Below are 19310 nucleotides of genomic sequence, written 5' to 3' on the forward strand. Positions count from 1 at the left end.
TTCTGTTAATCTGTCGGTTAAGGCACAAGTCAAACACATCACGACAGCAGATTTCACACTGGGCCTGATGGAGAGCAAATACGCAAAAACTAACAAGGGGTTTCAGCCAACGTGCGCTGAGAAGACTTACCTAGAGATAGTTCTTTCCTCGCGGTGGTGTTTCTTTGTGTCATCCCAGCCCAGACTGACTAACTGCAGGGTTAAGAGCTCTTTATATAGCGTTTTGGGGTTGGTTCGTACAAGCCTCACATTCAGGCAGGAATGAGGCCCGTGCAGGTCCAACCGGATGAGCTGGGTTCCACCAGTAGGAGCACGACTGGGCAGCCACGCTCAAGACAAAGATAGCAACTGCTATCACATGAACATGAGGAATTTCACGTTATCTTTGTCTTTGTAGTTTGTTTAATTTCTGATGAAACTATCAATTGTCTCACAAAGTCTTACATTGTGTGAGCTGAAGGGCTGTGTTTGGGTTTCATGTCATGTAACACCTATTTTAAGCAGATACTCTGGCTACCTGTCAGTGTTAAGATTGTATTACTAGCTTTTAAATCACTGAATGGCCTGCACGAGATAAATTATAGATGGGAGTTTCATAGACACGGCATTTCAGTGGTCTCAGAGGGACTCCGTTTCACTTGACTTTTCTTTAAAAAAAAATAAATAGGGGGAAAACCCCACTATGTTTTTAGATTAGCCTTTAACTAAACCACGCCTTTGAAAACGACTATTTCCAGCCTTTTTAAAAAAAAAAGTTTTCCAATTTCATTTTTAAGTTTTTAAAACATTTTATTGTATGTAAAAGTGATAACTGCTCAAGAATCAGGCATGGAGCAGTCCATGTGTTTTTTATTTTTTTTGTGCAACATGGGAGCGATCACAGGAGACATTTCTCTGAAAGAAGAAATTTATTTCTGCCTCTTTTTTTCATCCACAGAACAAACTAAATCTCCCAGAGTTCCTGATTTGCAGCAGCAGAGGCAACAGCAGCAATGGAAACAACAGGATACATTTAAAATAACTAAGATGTATATGCACACACATGTAATCACAAAACATTTACGTGAATGACTCTTGCCCAGATTGGTATTAACGTTACTGAAAACCAAACAGGAGTAGCAATGTTTAACATTTCCTCATGTTTAACTAAAGTAACGAATAAGTAAATGTCATTCATTTGTGATTACAAATGTAAAGAATGCGAAAAGACATTTAAAACACATTAAGGAAAACAGAAACCGTGACACTTTAAAGCATTTATGTCTCACACAATACTCTGGATTTCCCCTTTCCATCTTAAAGAAAGAGATATGTGACACTTCAGGCTCAACAATCAGAACAAGAAACACGCTAGATGAGTTGCAAAGGTTTAAACTGCAGGTTTCTGAAATACCTGTTGTAGCAGGAGGAAATGAAAAGCTCTGGGAACAGAGGTATACTTTGGCTCAAAATGCATGGGTAGTTTGGACACCATCCAAAATAAAAATAAAATAAAATTTAAAAAAAAAAATCCTAGAATCATTTGAACTGAGATTTTGCAGCATGTCACTATAAAAGAAACAGCATAGAAATCTGTGAATGTACCCTGTACGTCCAGATATTATGCTATGACACATATATTGCTACACAAGGAGAAAATATTACTTTATATTGTAATGTTCATGTGTATATATATATATATAGGTTCTGCTCAAATGGCATAATTCCCTAATTGGACATCACATTTACTACATACATAGAAATAAAACATTTGATTAAAACAGTCAGCACTGTAACCAGTTTCCTTATACACAGAAAAGTCTGCAACAACTTCATGTACATACATCCACTTATTTTCTCTGGGCACCATGCCCTCAGCAGTTACACAGTCTTTTGTGTTATTAATATTTTTGGAGAGGAAGACTGCAGCAGCGATGGCTTTGAAGAACACATGCAATCAGATGACATCCAAGAAGAGAGCAATTTTGTGAAAAGTAGCCGGACGTTGTGCAGAGAACACCTCAGCAGTTAAATGGATGCCAGCAGAGGACAATTGTTGGTTCAGGTAGCGTCAGCTCAAAGTGCCGGTGGGGTAGCCTTGAATTGGATCACTCCGCTCTGCCACGGGGACAAACAGAGACAGGATTAATATGCAAGGGTGGCTGGTGTTTCAGCAGAATTCAATAAAACGCTTCATCTCCAACCACAATTACACACACAGATGTTATCAGATGTTATCTGATGTATCTCTGGTGATAAACGGGGTCTGACACACGTTTGGCTCAAATTCATGCAATAGTTGTTTTGCAAAGTGAGCAGGTTACAAATTAAGCTGGCAATTAGCTCATTTTAATCAATGATTAAGTTATTATTTAGTAAAGCTGTCAGTTCAAGTTTCTCAGAGCCAGAGGGAAACATCTACACAGTAAGGAAGCAGCTTATCCTCATGAATATTTTTCTTGATTACTTCTATTAACGATTAAATGATTTTCAACATGTGTGTATATATATATATATATATATATATATATATATATATATATATATATATATATACACACACACACACACACACACACACACACACACACACACACACACACACACACACACACTGCTTTTCTAGTCTAAGTGAGCACTCAAAGCGCTTTCTTACTACAAGCCATATGCACTTAATCACACACACATTCACACAGTGCTTTTCTCTATACCTAAACACTAACACTCTCATGGATGAATCAAAACTCAGGGCTCATTTTTGCCCAAGGTTAAGCTGACATGCAGACTGGATCTAACTACCAACCTTCCAGTTGGCAGATGACCTACTCTATGTCCTGAGCCACAGTCGACCCGGTTATAATATAATATATTGTTGGCACTAGGAGCTTTTCCGATTTCCTTTTGCAGTCTGCTTGTGTGTCAGTTCAACCAGTGGGATCTGAGCAGGTGTGGGTACATGCAGGTGAACAAGGTGTGTGAAGACCCAAAGAGTGAGTGCATTGACCAAAATGCTATGTGGACATAGTCACCTATCACCTGACATAAATTTAGGGTTTTAATTTGATTTTCAAAAGGAATCTATTTGTAAACTACAACTGAACAGGAAGTATGGAATTATTAAAATATACTTCTATTGGATGTCCTGGTTACACCAGAAACCCAGACCCCAAAAAAAGCCCGCTTCCCCCAGGTTTTCAATCAGCATGCTAGCTAATGGCTTTCCAGATCAGAGCCATTTCTCTGTAGATTTGGCACGTTATTCCCACCCAATTTGGTGACCATTCCAAGTGTATGCAATTCCTCTTTAGCACTTTGCGCTGAGACACACAACCCAGTGACAACAGGTCATGATGGATAATAAGCAAAAGGTATTGTAGACAAAGAAAAAAGGGAGCCAATGCAGTCATGCACAGGGTTTGATCTCATGCTGAGTATGGGGAATGTAGACACAGGGAAACACACACACTTGGGCTACATCTTTTTTACCTCTTCCTCATCATCATCATCATCATCATCATCATTAAATTCACCCAATACTTTCTGGAATTAAACAAAGTAATTGAGAGAAAATTATAGACAGAGAAACCAAGCTTGCCCTGCAGAAGAGTAAAGCTGAAAAATGGAGAAAACAGAGCATACCTTTGATTTTTTGCTCTCGAGTCGGAGCAAAAATGCTACCACATCCTTTTTGCCGACAGCTTGTGCCTGTGACAGGCGATGATGGAGAAGTTTTTTTTAACTTTGTGAACTGCTAAGTGTTAATAAAATAGAAATATGCCTTCCTACAAACCCACCAATTGAATTGCAGTCTGCCCATCATAGCCTGGTTGATTTAAGTCTGCTCCAGCAAGGCTCCAGATTTCCAGACCATCCAGGTCACCATTGGCTGCCAGGCTGATGCACACAAAGTAAAAGCATTATTACAGCAACAGGATTCATTTCTCCAAAATCAGTATTAATATAATATTATACACTGGGCAAAGAACAGCTTGTGTAAAGGAAATTTGTGGAAAGACTGCAAAAGCATATCAATGGAACATTCAGTATTACTGAGCCACATGAGCCACAGGAGCTTGAGGTTTATCTTCATAGTGACACATGCAATGCTTATCATATGAAAGGTGTGTTCCTGAAACTGGAAATTGGAACGGTCTTAACAAAACCTGTTTAGTGTCTCGGGCAGATTAAAAAAAAAAAAAGAAAGAAAGAAAGGGAAAAAAACAACACGTACTTACTGACACTACAGATAGAGAACAGATCTGAAGCTATGCTGTTAGGGAGCATTCCTACAGTTTGTGTAAGAGTGGGACAACTGGTTGCACCTGTGTCAGCTATGTAGGATGGGTCATTAGTGACGGTGGAGCAACGAAGTGGCTGTGTACAATTGTTACAATACTTCCTTTTTTGTGTCTGACCTGCACATTTCAGTTCCTGCTTCCTCCAACTCATGTCTGGAGAAATGAGCTCCGGTCTTTCTCAGCAGCTTCACAACTTCCTTGTGTCTAAGTTAGAGAGCATGTAATCACAGAGTTATTGTTACTGTATATCACCATTCACACATGCACTCTTTTCTATTAATAAAAGGGCATCGCAACTGATCACTTTTCTGTAACTCTTGCAAACCTTAAGACAGAGCTAGTAACATATTCCACATGGTACAAGTTTCAAGGAATGTAATAACACAACACAACATTGTGACTATAAATCTCTCTCTAATTGCAGTTGTATTAGGACATTAGATTATGGTGCATTTTTGCTATTCTCAATTCAAAAGTCAGGTCTTCCCCTCTCGGTGCCTGTGTCCAATCGAGAGCAGCTGTTGCAGCACACACACATAGACCCTGCTATTAATGATGGGCCCAAATACTCAGAAGTTTGGCTAGACTTCAAGAGAAGTGATGATGACAATCTCAGTTACAACAAGTGTGACGAGTCCTTTGCACGTGAACCAAATAATGCTCGTGCACTCCATCTCCGTCTCTTAGCGAGATGCCAGAGAGCCTATATCTCATTAATAAAAGGGCTTATGTTTAATAAGCATATTCGTTTGAATCAGAAGAAACAGACATAACTACCTATTAAGTGTAATTAGATATAATGCTAATTTTAAACAACATTTTCATTCACACTGTAATTTAGACTTGGAGCGAAAGAGTCTGTGTGGCAGTAATCGTCGTTTGGCAAGTACGAACAAGTTTGTTGTCCCCCGCAAAGAGCCGCCCACGCAGGAGTCACATGCAGTGATTTTCACGGTGACAAGAAATGTGCATTAAAAGCAAAGGCTGAAAAGTTTCCACAACTGACCCGCAGACTTTCTGAATAAGACCTGTGTGACAAAGCGACAGGGTAAGCTAGTAAGAGCTCAATTTTGTGCCTAATTGTTTAGCTGTATGGAGAGCAACAGCCAGAGAACCTATTAGGGACTTCCTGCGGAGCATAAGCCAGTAACTCTCATCAATGAACCGGGGAGCAAGCTGGTAGGACTGGTTCAGAGGGCACTCCCCACATTTCTTTCAGGTTTCTCTCTCTGTCCTCTCTGCCTCTCCTTATATGGGCATTAGGCTCTTAATACAGTACGAAATGTGGCTCACAATGTGCTCGCGCATCCCTGACAGCAACTTAAAACTCCACTTTTATTACTTTTGTTATTTCAGTGAAAATATTAAGAAGGGGAATAGCTGCTCAAGCTGTGCAGCACATTACAGGAAGTGTAACAACAGGTGTCTGCGCTCCAGTGCATCCCTCTGCCATCACAAAGGCAACAAGTCCACACTTGCAGCACCAACCGTTGAAAGAGATGAGCCATTTGTCGCAGCTCTGACACACACAACGTTTTCACCCTGAGGCTCAACATAGCCCTGAAATGTTACGCCTGGCTATTCCCTGACAGACGTTTAGAGCAACCTCAGTGAATGACACAAAATTAAAAATACAGCTTTGGTAAAAATAAACACTGCCTAAATTGTCAGATGACAATTAGCCTAATTAGCTTATAATTATTGCCCGGCCTCTAAACTCCATTACGAGCCCCTTCCTGGTTTCACCCTCCCCCCAGCCGCTGCTGCTTTCTTGCCATTTGAGCAAAACCTATCAGCAGCTCATGTAATGAAGTCCTCTCTGTAGCAGCTATTAAACATATTTGCAGGAGATCCTCAGATGTCTAATTGCCAAGAGGGGGGGATTTAAATTGTTGTGTTTGCAAATTCATAAATGACAATATTACTTTAACAGCAAGATACAGGCAGACACACTGGCCCTTACTGTTTCGAAACAAGACAAGTCTTACCTGAAACGCACAGCATTGCATAGGGGTGTGTCGCCATAGCGATCTTTAGTGTGGACCGAAGCTCCATGACTCAGTAGGTACTGCACCATTTTGAGGTGGCCCTCACAGGCAGCAACATGAAGGGGTGTGCGTCCATCGTAGTCCACCAGACATAAGTTACTGCCCTGTGGAAAGGGAAAATCCTCAGTGTGTGTGCTGGTGGTTTAAAGGTTAGTGTGGTGAGATGATGTATTGATTTTATTTCTAATCTATATTTGTTCTTTTTGTTTATTTGTTTTTATTTAATCTTTATTTATACGGGTAATCCCAGTGAGACTCAATGCTCAATCACAAGAGAAACCTGTTTCAGACAGCGTAACAAAATTACAAAAATAATAATAAAAAATCTCCTGAAAAAGACTAAAACTTGAGTGTACAACTAGAATGATCGAAAAGCCTTACACCACTGCTAGATTTGGGCGATGCCAAACCTGTGGCTGATTTTTTTTCCACTCATCTGAGGATCTAAAGTGCCAAACTGTTTGAGTAGCAGTCTTCAAGAATACTTCTCCAGGCTTCTTGAAGGACATTCAAAGCTCTTCTCTGGATGTTTGCTGCTTTTTGTTCCATTCTTTGTGAGGATGATTCCACACTGCTTCAGTAATGTTGAGGTCTGGGCTCTGAGGGCCAACCCATGCCTGGTAGTGTCCCACTGTTTTTTTGTTTGTCTTTATCCATGTATGCTTTTAGTTTGACAGTGTGTTTGGGATCACCGTCATGCTGAAAAAATGAAGCCGTTGCCAATCTGATGCTTTCCAATTAGCATTACATCGGATCAAAATTTGACAGCACATTTCTGTGTTTATAATTGCATCAATTTTGACAACGTCACCATCCACCGTGCTTGTATTCACTCACTGTTGTAGCTCTCTCTCGATCTCCTCTGTAGATACTGACAATGATTTGAACCAAAATTTTCAATTTGATCACTTCTTAAGACCTGCTGCTACCGATTTTAACTAAATTTCTTGTCTAATGTGGTATATCTCAGCCCTTTCTCCCTGCTTACTTTCCTTAAGAGTGGCTGCTTGACAGCCGCCCTTCTACCATTTCTGCAGAGGCTTCAGTGAACATTAGAGGGATCATCAACTGGAAGGTTTTTGCTGGATTTTCTTTACTATTTCTTAAGGACATGACTTTCAAATACTGTTCATCTGCTGCTTTTTTATGCTTGAATGATTCATGGGTCAGTGTTAAGTGGCTTAACAAATATACAAAAAATAAAAATAAACAAGGTCTGGACCAAAAATGAGTGAAAAGCAGCCAATGCCCTTACGTGAGGGCAGAATATATTTTTGAAAACTTCAAGGTAATCTAGGCAGCAGCTGCATACCAGTCAATCCACATACAGACATGTACATGCGACTGTGGAGACAACTCTAGGCTTGCCTTACCAGTCTGTCCTCTAGTTCTGCTTGTCTGAGTGCCTGCGTGTTGACTACACCGCTCTAATACAAAATGGAAGTGTGACCCTGAAAATGTTTTGAAAATCTACCAGTGGGAAAAGTTTTCCAAAGTTCAATGACCTTACAGCCAAACATGACCAGGAAAGAAATGGGTAAAATGTGTTTGGAGACTCAAAAACAGGAAATAATGATTAACTTTACAGCATGTGGTGAAGGTCGTGGGATTGCTTACCATTTCTTTTAGGGCTTTTAAGGCCTCAATGTCACCGATCTTAGCAGCGGCGCATGCCAGTGTGGGAGTCAGAGCATCTCGGATGGCTTCCAGCTCCTTTTGAAACCAGATTCCAAGAATTTTAAAACCCGCAATTTCTCTGAATATGAAAACAAGTCATCAAGTATGGCAAAATGACAAGCTCCTAATAACCTAAAGTTAGCCCCAGAGCTGAAAGTCTGCGGAAATGCACTGCTACCCTTACCTCTTTGCAGCTGACGCTTAGAGACTTGGCAATGACTTGGATGAAACGGCTGTCACTCAGGCACAGTTTGGCTCCTGCCAAGTCAGCGAGCATTTCACCTCGCAGGTTCTCTGCCATCATCTGGACAGAGTCACAAAAAAATAATAATCTTTTAGCACTTTGTTACTTTAAAAGCTTCCACATAATGGAAAAGAAAGTGTTGAAAGTGCCACCAGCCTTTTTCTTCGCCTCCAGAGCAAGCTCCTTCTTGGCCAATACGTAGGACAGTTTTGACAGCGCAGCCTCTGGAGTCATGTCGCCTCCTGCTATCAGGCCGGCTACTATCAAGACCTGTAGTATCAATCACAGGAATAAGTGACCTGATTGATTCATTCTCTCTCCAACTCAACTGAACATATTAACAAGACTGTGATTAATTACCAAGCGTCATGAACTACCTTGCCAGTGGCGTAGGATGTAGACACCGACCCCCTCAGACACTGCGTGCAGTTGATGATGATGACACCGGCATCAGTGGCTTTCTTTAACTGTTCCAGGAGATCAGGGCGGTTATCGGGGGCATTTCCGCTGCCGTAGGTTTCCAGGACCACTCCTTCCATGGGTGGCTGCAGGAAAGCCTTTACCTGGACAAAGATGAGCGCAGTTTCAGGTTATAAACACCCAAAATTTATGGCCATCTTAACTGGCTACTCAACTGTGCAGAATCAAGATGAGAAATTAGTATTCCGTGTTATTTTTCCTGCAGCCCCTTTAACTCCATGCAACCCATTCACTCTCCTAAAAGCCCATCTGGTGCCATCTCTGCAACCAGAGTATCTCAGTCACTGGTTGGCTGGTTGGCACTGGGAAGCCCTACACCACATCATTAGCCATGGCATATGACTAGAATGGCAGATGACTCAAATGGCAGAAAGGAGAGCAATTAATCTGAAGGTGTTAGCAAGCATAAAGTCACTTGGCAAGTTTGTGCCAGTTACCATAAAATGCGAGAAGAAGGTGACATTAAAAGTTCCAGGTTCACTCAGTATTTTTTGATGCGATAAGCAGTTTGACAAGAAAGGTGTGACACAGATTACCAATGAAGCTCCCGTACTGCAGAGTGCGGACACACGAGAGCCAAGTGCCTAATCAAAACGGTGCCTCATAAAAGCAGTTAAAGGCTGTAAGAAAGCCTTGATAGCAGAGTTGGGCAGTGGGAGCAGACTGAGACAGTAAAGTCGCTCCCCCAGCAGACGCTGCAGGGGGAGGTGCAGCTAAATGTTACAGTATCTGTAGCAACCCTCCCTCTTTACAGGGGGATTGGACATGGCCCATAACTCCGTCTCATCTTTCTCTGGCTTGAGCTTTGATGGCAGCTTACATGACTGGGAAAGTAACAGAAGAAGGCTAATAGCGCAATTACATTGAAGTTAACTATATTTTATTGCAGACAAAACAACAGTCTGTTACCTTTGAAGAACAGGTGATCTAGTACAACAGAAAAAAAGGAGGCAATTACAACTTTCTCGGCTTAAAGATTTGCACCATGCCGGCAATTTTAACATACTCATTTCAGCACTTGACTGCATGTCATTTGGTTTTAATTGGAAACAGCGTAAGTAAGCTGGAACCTCTGAGGCTTAGAAATGAAGCCAAGGCTCAAGTCCAAATACTGCAGTTCCTCAAGCAGCCAAATGACTCCCATGTTTAAAAGGACAACATTGGAGAAGACAATACGACTGCTGAGTTACATGAAGCTGGCTGTTTGTTTATGGTGCTAGTGAGTGTTTTAATCTTTTTTGTGACCTTAGCTGTAAGGTTGTACAGGGTTGCATTTAAGACTTAAAGTGTCATGATCCTGGGTCTTTTGACCCAGCGTTTTAAGTTTGAGTTTATTTTGTTCATTAGGTTATCTAAGTTCATTTGGTTATTAGACTCCTTGTGTTTTCTTCCCCTGTATTTAAGTTTCCCCTCAACCTTCGTGTTTCATGCTGCGTGTCATTTGTTATCAAGTTTGTATTATTATGCCTAAGTGTTTCTAGTTATTATTTTCCCCTCGTGTTTCCAACCATGTTAAATCTCCCCTGCTCTTTATGCGTTTCATGTCTGTGTCTTACGTTGTCAAGTTCGGGTTGTCATGTCTATGTCTCATTATGTTTCCTGTTTTATTGTGAAGAGGTCTGGTGTTCTGTGTTCATCATGTTCAGTTTTACTCTCCCACTGTGACGTCATTATGTTCATGTGTGCCAGCTGTTTCCTCATGTGTCTCCACTTCCCCTAATCACCTCCTGTGTATTTAAGTCCTCTGTTTTCAGTGTGTGATTGTCAGGTCGTCTGTTGTTCACGCCATGTTCTCCATGCCATGTTTCTAGGTTTCATGTCCAGGTTTTTCCATGTTGTTTGTTTAGTTCTCCCAGTTTAGGTTAATGTTAGTTTTATTTCTGTTTGCCTTGCCCTTTATTTGTACCTTTTCTGCCAGCCTCATTAAACGGCTCGCTTTTTGTTGATACTCAAGTTTTGATCCAAGTTCCTTGGTGTCTGCATTTTGGGTCCACTCTTCACTATACATACAGTCTGCTCTCGCCAGACTGTGACATAAAGTTATACACAACTGTCAGGGCGGCCGCTCTGAGTGATTAGTGAGGCACTCTAAGGAGCAAGCTGTTTAGTTTTTATCATTTTCATTCTTCTATCCAAATAATGACAAGCGGTAGCTTCAGAACATCTGGTAAATATTCCAAAATTACATCCATGGTCCACTTCACAGGCTACACCAGTAGCATTAAACAAAAAACGACATTTTATACCACTTTAATAAAAAGTTAAATAAAATACATTTCCCTGAAACTTACAGTAGACGCAGTGATTCCTGGGAATAGCCTAAGCAGGCCTACGTTGCGGTTCAGCTCAGTCTTGACTTGAAACTTTGCTGTGGTGTTTGCCCTCCACACTGTATCCCAGTTGACTGGCGGAAAGTTGAAGAAACTCCATTAAAAAAATAATCCTTTAAAAACAAAAAGTGATTTATTTTCTACGTAAGCAGTTTATTGGTTCCTTACTTGTAATATCCACTTCAGCAGTGGCCAAGGGGGCCAAGTTAGGAGATGAGAATGCATTGAAGCTCCCAGCATCCACTTTGGTCACACGATTCCCTCTGTAGAGTTTGTTGTAGAAATACAGGCACACCTAACAAATGCATGTTCATAAGATGAACTTAATAATTTATTTCTTGATTGATTAAATCACTAACATATAACAGAGCTAAGAGAAAACAAAGCAACAACTGGCTATCAGGGTATTACATTCAGTCAGTTTCTCTCTCACAATCCAACATTTCTAATAAGGTTTGCAGTCAATTAGCAGCTATAAACCATCTTCTTTATCTCACCTCAGGAATGACAAATTGTCCAGCAATTAGTAATGCCCCAAGTAGATTGTCTCTGCCATCATTCCTCATCTCATAGATGGGTACCTAAAGACAGAAAGTGTCTCATTTTAACAAAGCAGTAAACCCTGGTTTATTTGCTGGTTAGTTAGTGACTTGAGGATAGCAGCTCTTACCTGTGAGCCCGTGAGAATGATCGGTTTGCCCAAATGCTCACACATAAAGGACAGGGCAGAGGCTGTGTAAGCCATAGTGTCTGTGCCATGAAGAATCACAAAACCATCGTAGCTTTCATAGTTTCTCTGGGGTGAAATAAGAAAATAATTATCATAATGGAGATAATTTCACATGGCCAGTTAGATTTTAAAAGCAGGATTTAAGTAATATAAAGGCACAACAACAAATTAAAAAGAGTAGCAAGTACCTCAATGTCCTTTCCAAATCTACCCCAGTCATCTGTGGTCATATTGGAAGAGTCCAATAAAGGATTGTACTCCAAGATAGTGTAGACTATCCTCTTATTTTGTTTACTCAGTCTGGAAGAGAAAACAGTCCAGTTTATCTATGAGCTGCATTCTCTATAGGAACATTTACACAAAGCCAAACAGTGACAGATTATACAGCCAATAATAAAGCAGCGGTGTTGGTCGTTCCAAGTACAAATATTCAACTTCAAAAGTTCACGCAGTCAACAAGCAATTAAAGTCTTTACTGGGATAAATTATTACGTATTATGTATTGTGGTGAACATTTAATAAAAGCTGGATCAGGTTCTGGTTAAAGGGGAGATGTGAGCTTAAAGAAGCGTAAGGGAATGTTAAAAACGCTGACTTCAAAATCCGTTTAGCTGGGCCTTCTGTCTGAGCAACAGGGCGCCAAAACCTGTTTCAGGTTTACGCACACAAAGAATTTTCAAAGGGTAAAAGGGAGGGGCAAAGTCACACAAGTTAGACAGTGCAGCACTTTAAAAGTTAAGCATTTTTGTTTAGCACAGTAGAGTCCCAATTTCCTGCACAGCTACATGACTGAACACTTACATTTATGGACACAAGATAGCTTATCCGATATATTTTGAAGGTTCTTTGGTGACTCGTATCATGTTGGAGCAAAAGCCTGTATTTCTTTTTCATTGCAAATAATAGGGAGGGAGTCTTTCATACATACATATTTATGCTGCCTGTAAGTGCAGTTTAACGCAGGCGTCCCACAGCCCCACCTGCCACGCTCCATGTAAGGCAGCGTGACTGACTGAAAAGCCATGAAGCGATTTTCTTTTTAATCTCCCTTTTAAAGAAACACCGTAGAACACCCCCCACATTACCATAGGGCAGCCTTATAGCATAGAGATAGGAGGTGAATGGAACAGCAGGGGGAAGAGCGGGTGAGCCCCAGTCCATCCAAGCAGGGGTCCTATAGACACTCTACTAATTAGCCTCAAGTCGACACATGACCCAAGAACATATGTTGTCGATCTTCTAGAAGAAAAGTGCCTAAAAAAAACACTATTCAAATCACCAATTATTCACATATCTGGCAGTGTGTCCTAAGGTTTAGCAAAGCTACACATTACCATACTCATGCTAAGACACTTCATATGCTCAGAATAATAAACGCATGGAAGGACGCTGGAGGTGGAAGCAAACAGCCCTGTGGCATTGCCTCTCAACATCACATGAATAAAGCTTTGCAGTTAATCAATAAACCAATTCCCCTCTGAAATAATAGACGTAGGATCAGCTCTTGAATAAGATCAACGGTATGCCTATTAAATTTGCATGTGAGTTTAATTCAGTTGATATGAACACTGCAAACTCAAGGATGAGCAAGTGTTAAGACGTGCTGAACACCTAAAAACATTCAATCAGTAGAATATTAATGAAAAACATAAGAAGATGGCATATATATATCTCACAGATAATAAAATAACGAAGTTCTAACAACCTATCTTTAGAAAATACTTACCATTTCAAGGGCCATAGATACCTTGATATCTTTACTATAATACAGGACTAAACCCACTTTCATAATAGCAGTCAACATGAGGCCAGAGAGGAAATTAGTGTCTCTGGAAAAGGCTACTTCTACTGACGATGAAGACCCTAAAGGGCTTGTCAATCGGCTCCGAGCCCAATTCACTCAACTGCACACAAGCATGACAAAACAAGACAAAATAAAGTTAAACATGCAACACTGCAATCTATCTTTTGCTTATATCAGGAACGAGACGCTGTACAGCTGCCTTGTTAGTTACAGAGTTCAAAATTAGCCGGAGTAAGAGACACAGAATTACTTCAAGCAACAAGCAACTTTTTCCAACTGCCGAAAGACACGTAGGCATGCACTTCCCAACAGGGAAGCACACCCAAGCAAGTGGTGTTAAGTACAGCAGAGACATCAAACCAATCTCAAGCAGGGAGAAGTCAAACACAATGCAACCAGTACTACAACACCCGTGAAAGTGCAGGTCGGGATGGGGCGCTGGCTTCCTGTTAAAGTGACAAAAGCAGTTAAGGGTAATAAAAATAAGTGCATCTCTTAACAGGAATGTAACTTGTTTTATTTTCAGCCTCTGCTTTTCCAGATAGGAAACATATCTTGCACTGTGTGCAGTTACCATCTTGGGCAGATCCAAGATATAGGGCGATTTAGCCTGTATAACGAATGCTCTTGCAAAAACACCTGAAATACATTATATCTCACTGTCCTGAGGACGGTCTGCACATACTATAAACACAAAGTTTGGATCTATAAAGATCCAAATAGCTGTCAGGTTTAGCCATTCAGGAAAAGCACTGCACATTAGATGAAGTGCAACATTTTTTCACTGTGAAGTGAGACGGTCTCAAGTTAAATAAATGACATAATTAATGTAATAAATTAGGTATAAAGGAAATAAAAACACACAGGATTTCAAACTTTTAGTTCAAAATAAGCAACAATACAAATTTACATGCGATCCTTTTCTTTGTTGTTGACCTACTCTTGCTCTGTCAGTAACACAGGCCTCACAAGATGCTAATAATGAAGACAAATTATGAGCTAATGCCTCATGGCTGTGACAACAGAAAATACTGTTAATTTTCTGTTTTCAAATAAGGATAAGGAAACATGTTTAAAATATTACAAACACAGTTATGTAGTCTTCCTCTGATACATATGGCAACCAATAGTACAGCATGTGGTTTCATTTTGTTAAATACAGATATATATATCTACATGTTGACTAATGGGTGCACTTACGGCAGGACCAAGGTGTCAGATCCATAGTATTCATACATGCGGGTCTGGTGAGCATATGTCTCATCATGGAGGATGGGCAGCTTACGCAGGCTCTTCACAAAAGCATTGGCTTGTGGGGCAAGAACTGTAGGTTAAAGAGCAGAAAAACAACAGAGATATTTAATGTTTAACAGTTTGCTTTTAGTAGGATTACTATTAATAGAAAGCGAGCACAGTGGATATGCTGTCATCTCAACACCACAACAACACTCTCATACTGAACCCTAGTGGTTATTGTAAAAAATAACATTATGGCTGGAAATACACTTGAAGCACACTTTTAAAAACACATGATCTTCTTGAGTATAACATAAAAGGACAACATTAAATGTACTATTAGAAACAATAACACAAAGGTTAGGAGACAGAATATAATATGGACATGCAATCTTAACTGTCAAGCAAAATAAACATACATTGAACTCACACAAATAATACAGCTTTAAACTGGCAATCTGAATAACTGATGATTATCATATTTCAGTTAACAATCATTTTTGTCCGGCACATGGCCTCACATTTGATTTTAGTATAGTTTAGTATAAAGAGGAGTTCCTGATCGTCCCAGTGAGTGAAAGGTTGCCTACGTACTGTGACTGGAAAACAAACCCAAATCATCACCCCTCCACCACCGTGCTTGACGGTTGGTAAGGTGTTTGGGTTGATATGCTTTGTTTGGTTTTCACCAAATGTGGCGCTCTGGATTTAGTTTAGTTTGGTTTGTCCAAAGGACATCGTTCCCGAAGTCGTGTGGTTTGACAAACCTAGGCTATACTGCCATGTTCTTTTTCTGGAAACCCTTCCAAAAACGCCATATTTGTTCAGCCTTTTTATACTGTACAAACAAACTTAACATTGAACACACTAACCAAGACCTGTAGCATCTGAGAGGTAGCTCTTGAGTTTTTTGCAATTTCTCTCTTGCACAGTCTGACTTTGGATTGAATTTGCTGGGGATCCAGGCATCTGTCTTGAATGTTTTCCACTTGTGAATAATCTTTCTTACTATAGAATGATGGAATGATGGGCAGCAACAATTCCTTCTCTAAGATCATTCATATTGTGTTAACACAAACTTAATCCTCCACAACAGCACTTCATGATGATCAATTAATCAAGTGCAATTTGTCAGCAGTGGCTGGCTCGTAGTTTCCCTCTAAATTGTACGGAAGCAACAAGGGTGTAGTTACATTATCACAGGGCTGTAAAGAAGTCGTGTGAAAACTATTTTTCATATGACTGTATATTAAGGGAGCTGACCTACAGTTAAGTCCGTGCAATTTTTGTTATTTGAGCCTTTTATCAAAACATATTCAAGTTACAATTGCAACCAATATGGGCTTAAAATATGACTAAAGTAATACTTTCAGCTTTAATTTGAGGCTGTTTACATCCAAACTGTAGGAAGAGTATAGTAATTACAGCTCTAACGGCATAATGTATTTGGAAGCAGTTGCTATAAAACCCTCAATATGTAATCAAAGAAGCTCTCGATTCAAAAACCAGACCATCTTTAGGCTCCAAAAAAAACCCATCATAGAGACAATGGGGATATTATAAGTGGCCAAATCAAAAGTGTGGGACATCCTAAGAAAAAAGGATACACTGGTCAGCTCTGTAAATAATAAAAAGGCCTGGACCCCCCACAGATCACCATAGCTGTGAATGGTCACAGCATCTTTTCCATGACAAAGAAGAAACCACTTCAGAAAATCCATGTAAATGAAAAAGACTCTCCAGAAGGCAGGAATATCATTATCCAAGTCAGCCATTAAGAAAAGACCTCGGAAGACCTTCATCACAAGCTCCAAACTATTCACTGCGTTCAAAACAGAAAGGCTAGAATTAGAGTGATGGAGAAGGCTTGGAAGCATGAGTCGAGCAAAACAACACAACGAAGGCAGTGTGTTGGCACTGAAAAGATTTCAGTCATTTACTAAGCTACAATGAAGGATAGTTACAGTGTTTGATGTAAGTATAACAGTGTCATATCAAATCTATAAAATCATTTTATTCTTAATTTAATGTCTAAGGAGTGTATTTAATTTAACTTTTGTTTATCTGTTGAAAAACAGACCATAAAGAACATACCTTGGCATAAAACTGAGGAAAAACTGGTTTTGGGTGTTAGTGACATGAATATTGATGAAGCCTGAGCTGGGAGAACGCCAGGGTGTGGGGAGAGATTAGATGAGGAAAAGATCTTTCTGCTGTGGTATAAATCCTGTGATCACTTGTCAATATCTCAGTTGGTCAACAAACCACCTTGATCTACTGTACATTGCGACTGATCTAGCACTGTGTTTGATGAGTTCACTCTGATTGTTGGGCTCTATTTAGCTATAAGTATAATATACGTATAATACAAGTGTGGATGATGACCCTCGCCTAAATGGCTTTCCGGCTGCTTTTTTTCTTTTCTTTGCTACCAGAACATGGATGGTATATATTAGCATATTATCGTATGCTATGTTATACCCCTAATTAAAGATTGTGAAATTATTATGTAGTTTTAGTTTGTATTATTCTCCTGAATTAGAAGAAGGTGATAACTATTACAGTTATTAAACTGATTTGTATTGCATTAGACTGCTGATTCTGTGTGAATGAATGATATTGTTTTATGATGCATTATACTGCTGAGTTATAAGAAACACTGTTTTCAGAGAGTCAGGACCTTGCTTTTTCTGATAGTAGAGGAGACAGACAAGGCCATAAGTCAGGCTCGCTTGGAGTTAGAAAGAATGTGAATGTTTAGGTTTTTACAACTAGCTGGGGGCCACTAGAGGCTATAAGAGTTTGAGTAATCCTCCACCAGTTTGAGATTTTGCTGTGACCCTCTTCATGCATGTCTCCCCATCCGGATGGTTTGTGCTCATAAAGTGTTGAATTGTATGTAATAAAGTAATTGTTGATTGAGCATTTATCCACAGAGTATTGTCCTTCCTTCAGCCCAAAGGTCAAAAGAATTGGGAGGATTTAACAATGGCCTTGTAACATTCTCATATCTACTCTATTGTGTACAAAGTAATGAAAGGTATTTGTCCAAATATAGTTAAGGCAAGTTCAGCTTATTTAGAAAATCCATAACATATAAGAATATTTAGTTGTATTGCAAATGTCAAAGCAATGAATAAACCACAAACATGAGTAGGTCGCTTATTATGGATTGAAAAATAGGGACAGGTGGTTTTTAAAAGTCCGAATACCGCAGATGTTGCACAGTAACTAATGTCAACATTCAGTTATTCATTGAGAGAACCTGTTTTCACTGTAGTACGTTTGGCGTTGGCTGCTCTCCTGTTTCGAAACTTAAGTCTGTTGTAAAACCCTGAATCATGCGCAGAGTAAATACATCTGATCTCAACTTTCGTCTTTGCATTTCTGTTCACTAAAACCAAGCTTCATTTAGCATCTTCATTTCCATGTTCATTCACAAGACCAAGACAGTCTGCTCATGTGTACACCGGTGTAGTATATTTGGAAGGTCGCCAGTCGCACATGGCATCAGCTGTGTAGGTAAGCTGTTTACCCCAAGTCTATTTTCGGATGCACGTGCAGATTGTTGTCACGCCTCGTGTTCAGACCCACATGCAAACATGCAATAAGAGGAAGCCACCGGCTATGCTAGCTAACTGCTACAGAGGAGAACAACGAATAATTGATGACAATGATTGCCATAGCTACCGTCTTCGTGAAGAGTCATGCCGATAGTTCCTCCAGTATTGATAACGAGGACCCGCGCCTCCGCGGCGCAAGGTGAGGTTACCAGGTCGGCGTTCTCAATCGAGTTGCAACTGGACAACTTTCTCCTTCGTCCTGGATGAAGCTGAAGACTTCGTGGAGGGGAAACATCATTAACTTCTATCAGATCCAGAGATGGTTGTGACAAAGCCCGCGCGAGAGATGTGAGGCCATTGGTGCTGGAGTCCGCCATGATGCTTTTCGAAAGCCCCGGCGCTGTCTCTTTAAATGCGGTAGCTAAGAAAAGTGTTCAAAACCCGGGTTTCTTTATTGTTAGCAGGGTTACATGAGGATCGTCTGCCTTTATACACGGAGAGCGGCTTTCGTCGTAGTTAAAACGGCTTAGTAAACAGAGGAGGGACTCATTGTTACCGTTAAGTTTTAATTTCCCCACCCACTTAAACTCTTCAGAGCGCACTCTGACGTCAGTGACGTGGGCGTGTTCTGCACGAGTCTCTCAGTAATAAAGTTTTGGTCTTGGTTCAAGGAATTTTTATTTAGGCTGATCTACAAATTCTACGCAGTGAAGAATTCTGTAGAAAAGCTAAAGAATGACCTAGATGTAAACTCTTTATGCGGACAGTCTCCTGCTACCGTGTGCCCATCATGTTCACGTTTTCATATCTTTATATGGAAATATTTTATTTGGCTGATATGGTTATGATTATATTATGAATTATAACCACAGCAACCAATATTGAGAGTACAATGACACTCTCACCCCCTTTTCCTGTTCC

The 19310-nt window shown here is 40.2% G+C and overlaps 1 protein-coding gene across 2 annotated transcripts; it reads right to left on the reverse strand.

Annotated features, from left to right (window-relative positions):
• Positions 1–919: 919 nt before the first annotated feature.
• On the reverse strand, positions 920–18973 carry aspg (asparaginase homolog (S. cerevisiae)). 2 transcript variants are annotated; one of them, XM_085342379.1, is made up of 18 exons: positions 18517–18973; positions 14791–14914; positions 14001–14036; positions 11975–12086; positions 11727–11852; positions 11554–11637; positions 11225–11351; positions 11018–11130; positions 8624–8809; positions 8403–8516; positions 8187–8306; positions 7943–8038; positions 6266–6429; positions 4395–4481; positions 3774–3873; positions 3619–3684; positions 3466–3519; positions 920–2097 (listed from the first exon to the last, which is right to left on the reverse strand). In XM_085342379.1, exons 1-18 carry the CDS (start codon positions 18764–18766, stop codon positions 2056–2058), a joined length of 2001 nt encoding a protein of 666 aa, XP_085198505.1. In that variant the 5' UTR covers positions 18767–18973; the 3' UTR covers positions 920–2055. The 2 variants fall into 2 exon arrangements, with proteins under 2 accessions (XP_085198505.1, XP_085198506.1); XM_085342380.1 differs by lacking the exon at positions 3466–3519.
• Positions 18974–19310: the final 337 nt, after the last annotated feature.

The sequence above is a fragment of the Diplotaxodon limnothrissa genome, linkage group LG19 (assembly GCF_057381915.1).
Source record: "Diplotaxodon limnothrissa isolate DT_005_m linkage group LG19, D_limnothrissa_male_GT1.1, whole genome shotgun sequence".
NCBI lineage: Eukaryota > Metazoa > Chordata > Actinopteri > Cichliformes > Cichlidae > Diplotaxodon > Diplotaxodon limnothrissa.

What these genes read in the sequence shown, in the direction of transcription:
- aspg (XM_085342379.1), bottom strand. Translation starts at nt 18,766, where the DNA reads ATGGCGGACTCCAGCACCAATGGCCTCACATCTCTCGCGCGGGCTTTG. An exon ending in TCATTCTCACGGGCTCACAG is followed by an intron (nt 11,638 to 11,726) that starts GTAAGAGCTGCT and finishes TTCTGTCTTTAG; the next exon opens with GTACCCATCTATGAGATGAG. An exon ending in ATGATGATGATGAGGAAGAG is followed by an intron (nt 2,098 to 3,465) that starts GTAAAAAAGATG and finishes TCCCCGTGGCAG; the next exon opens with AGCGGAGTGATCCAATTCAA.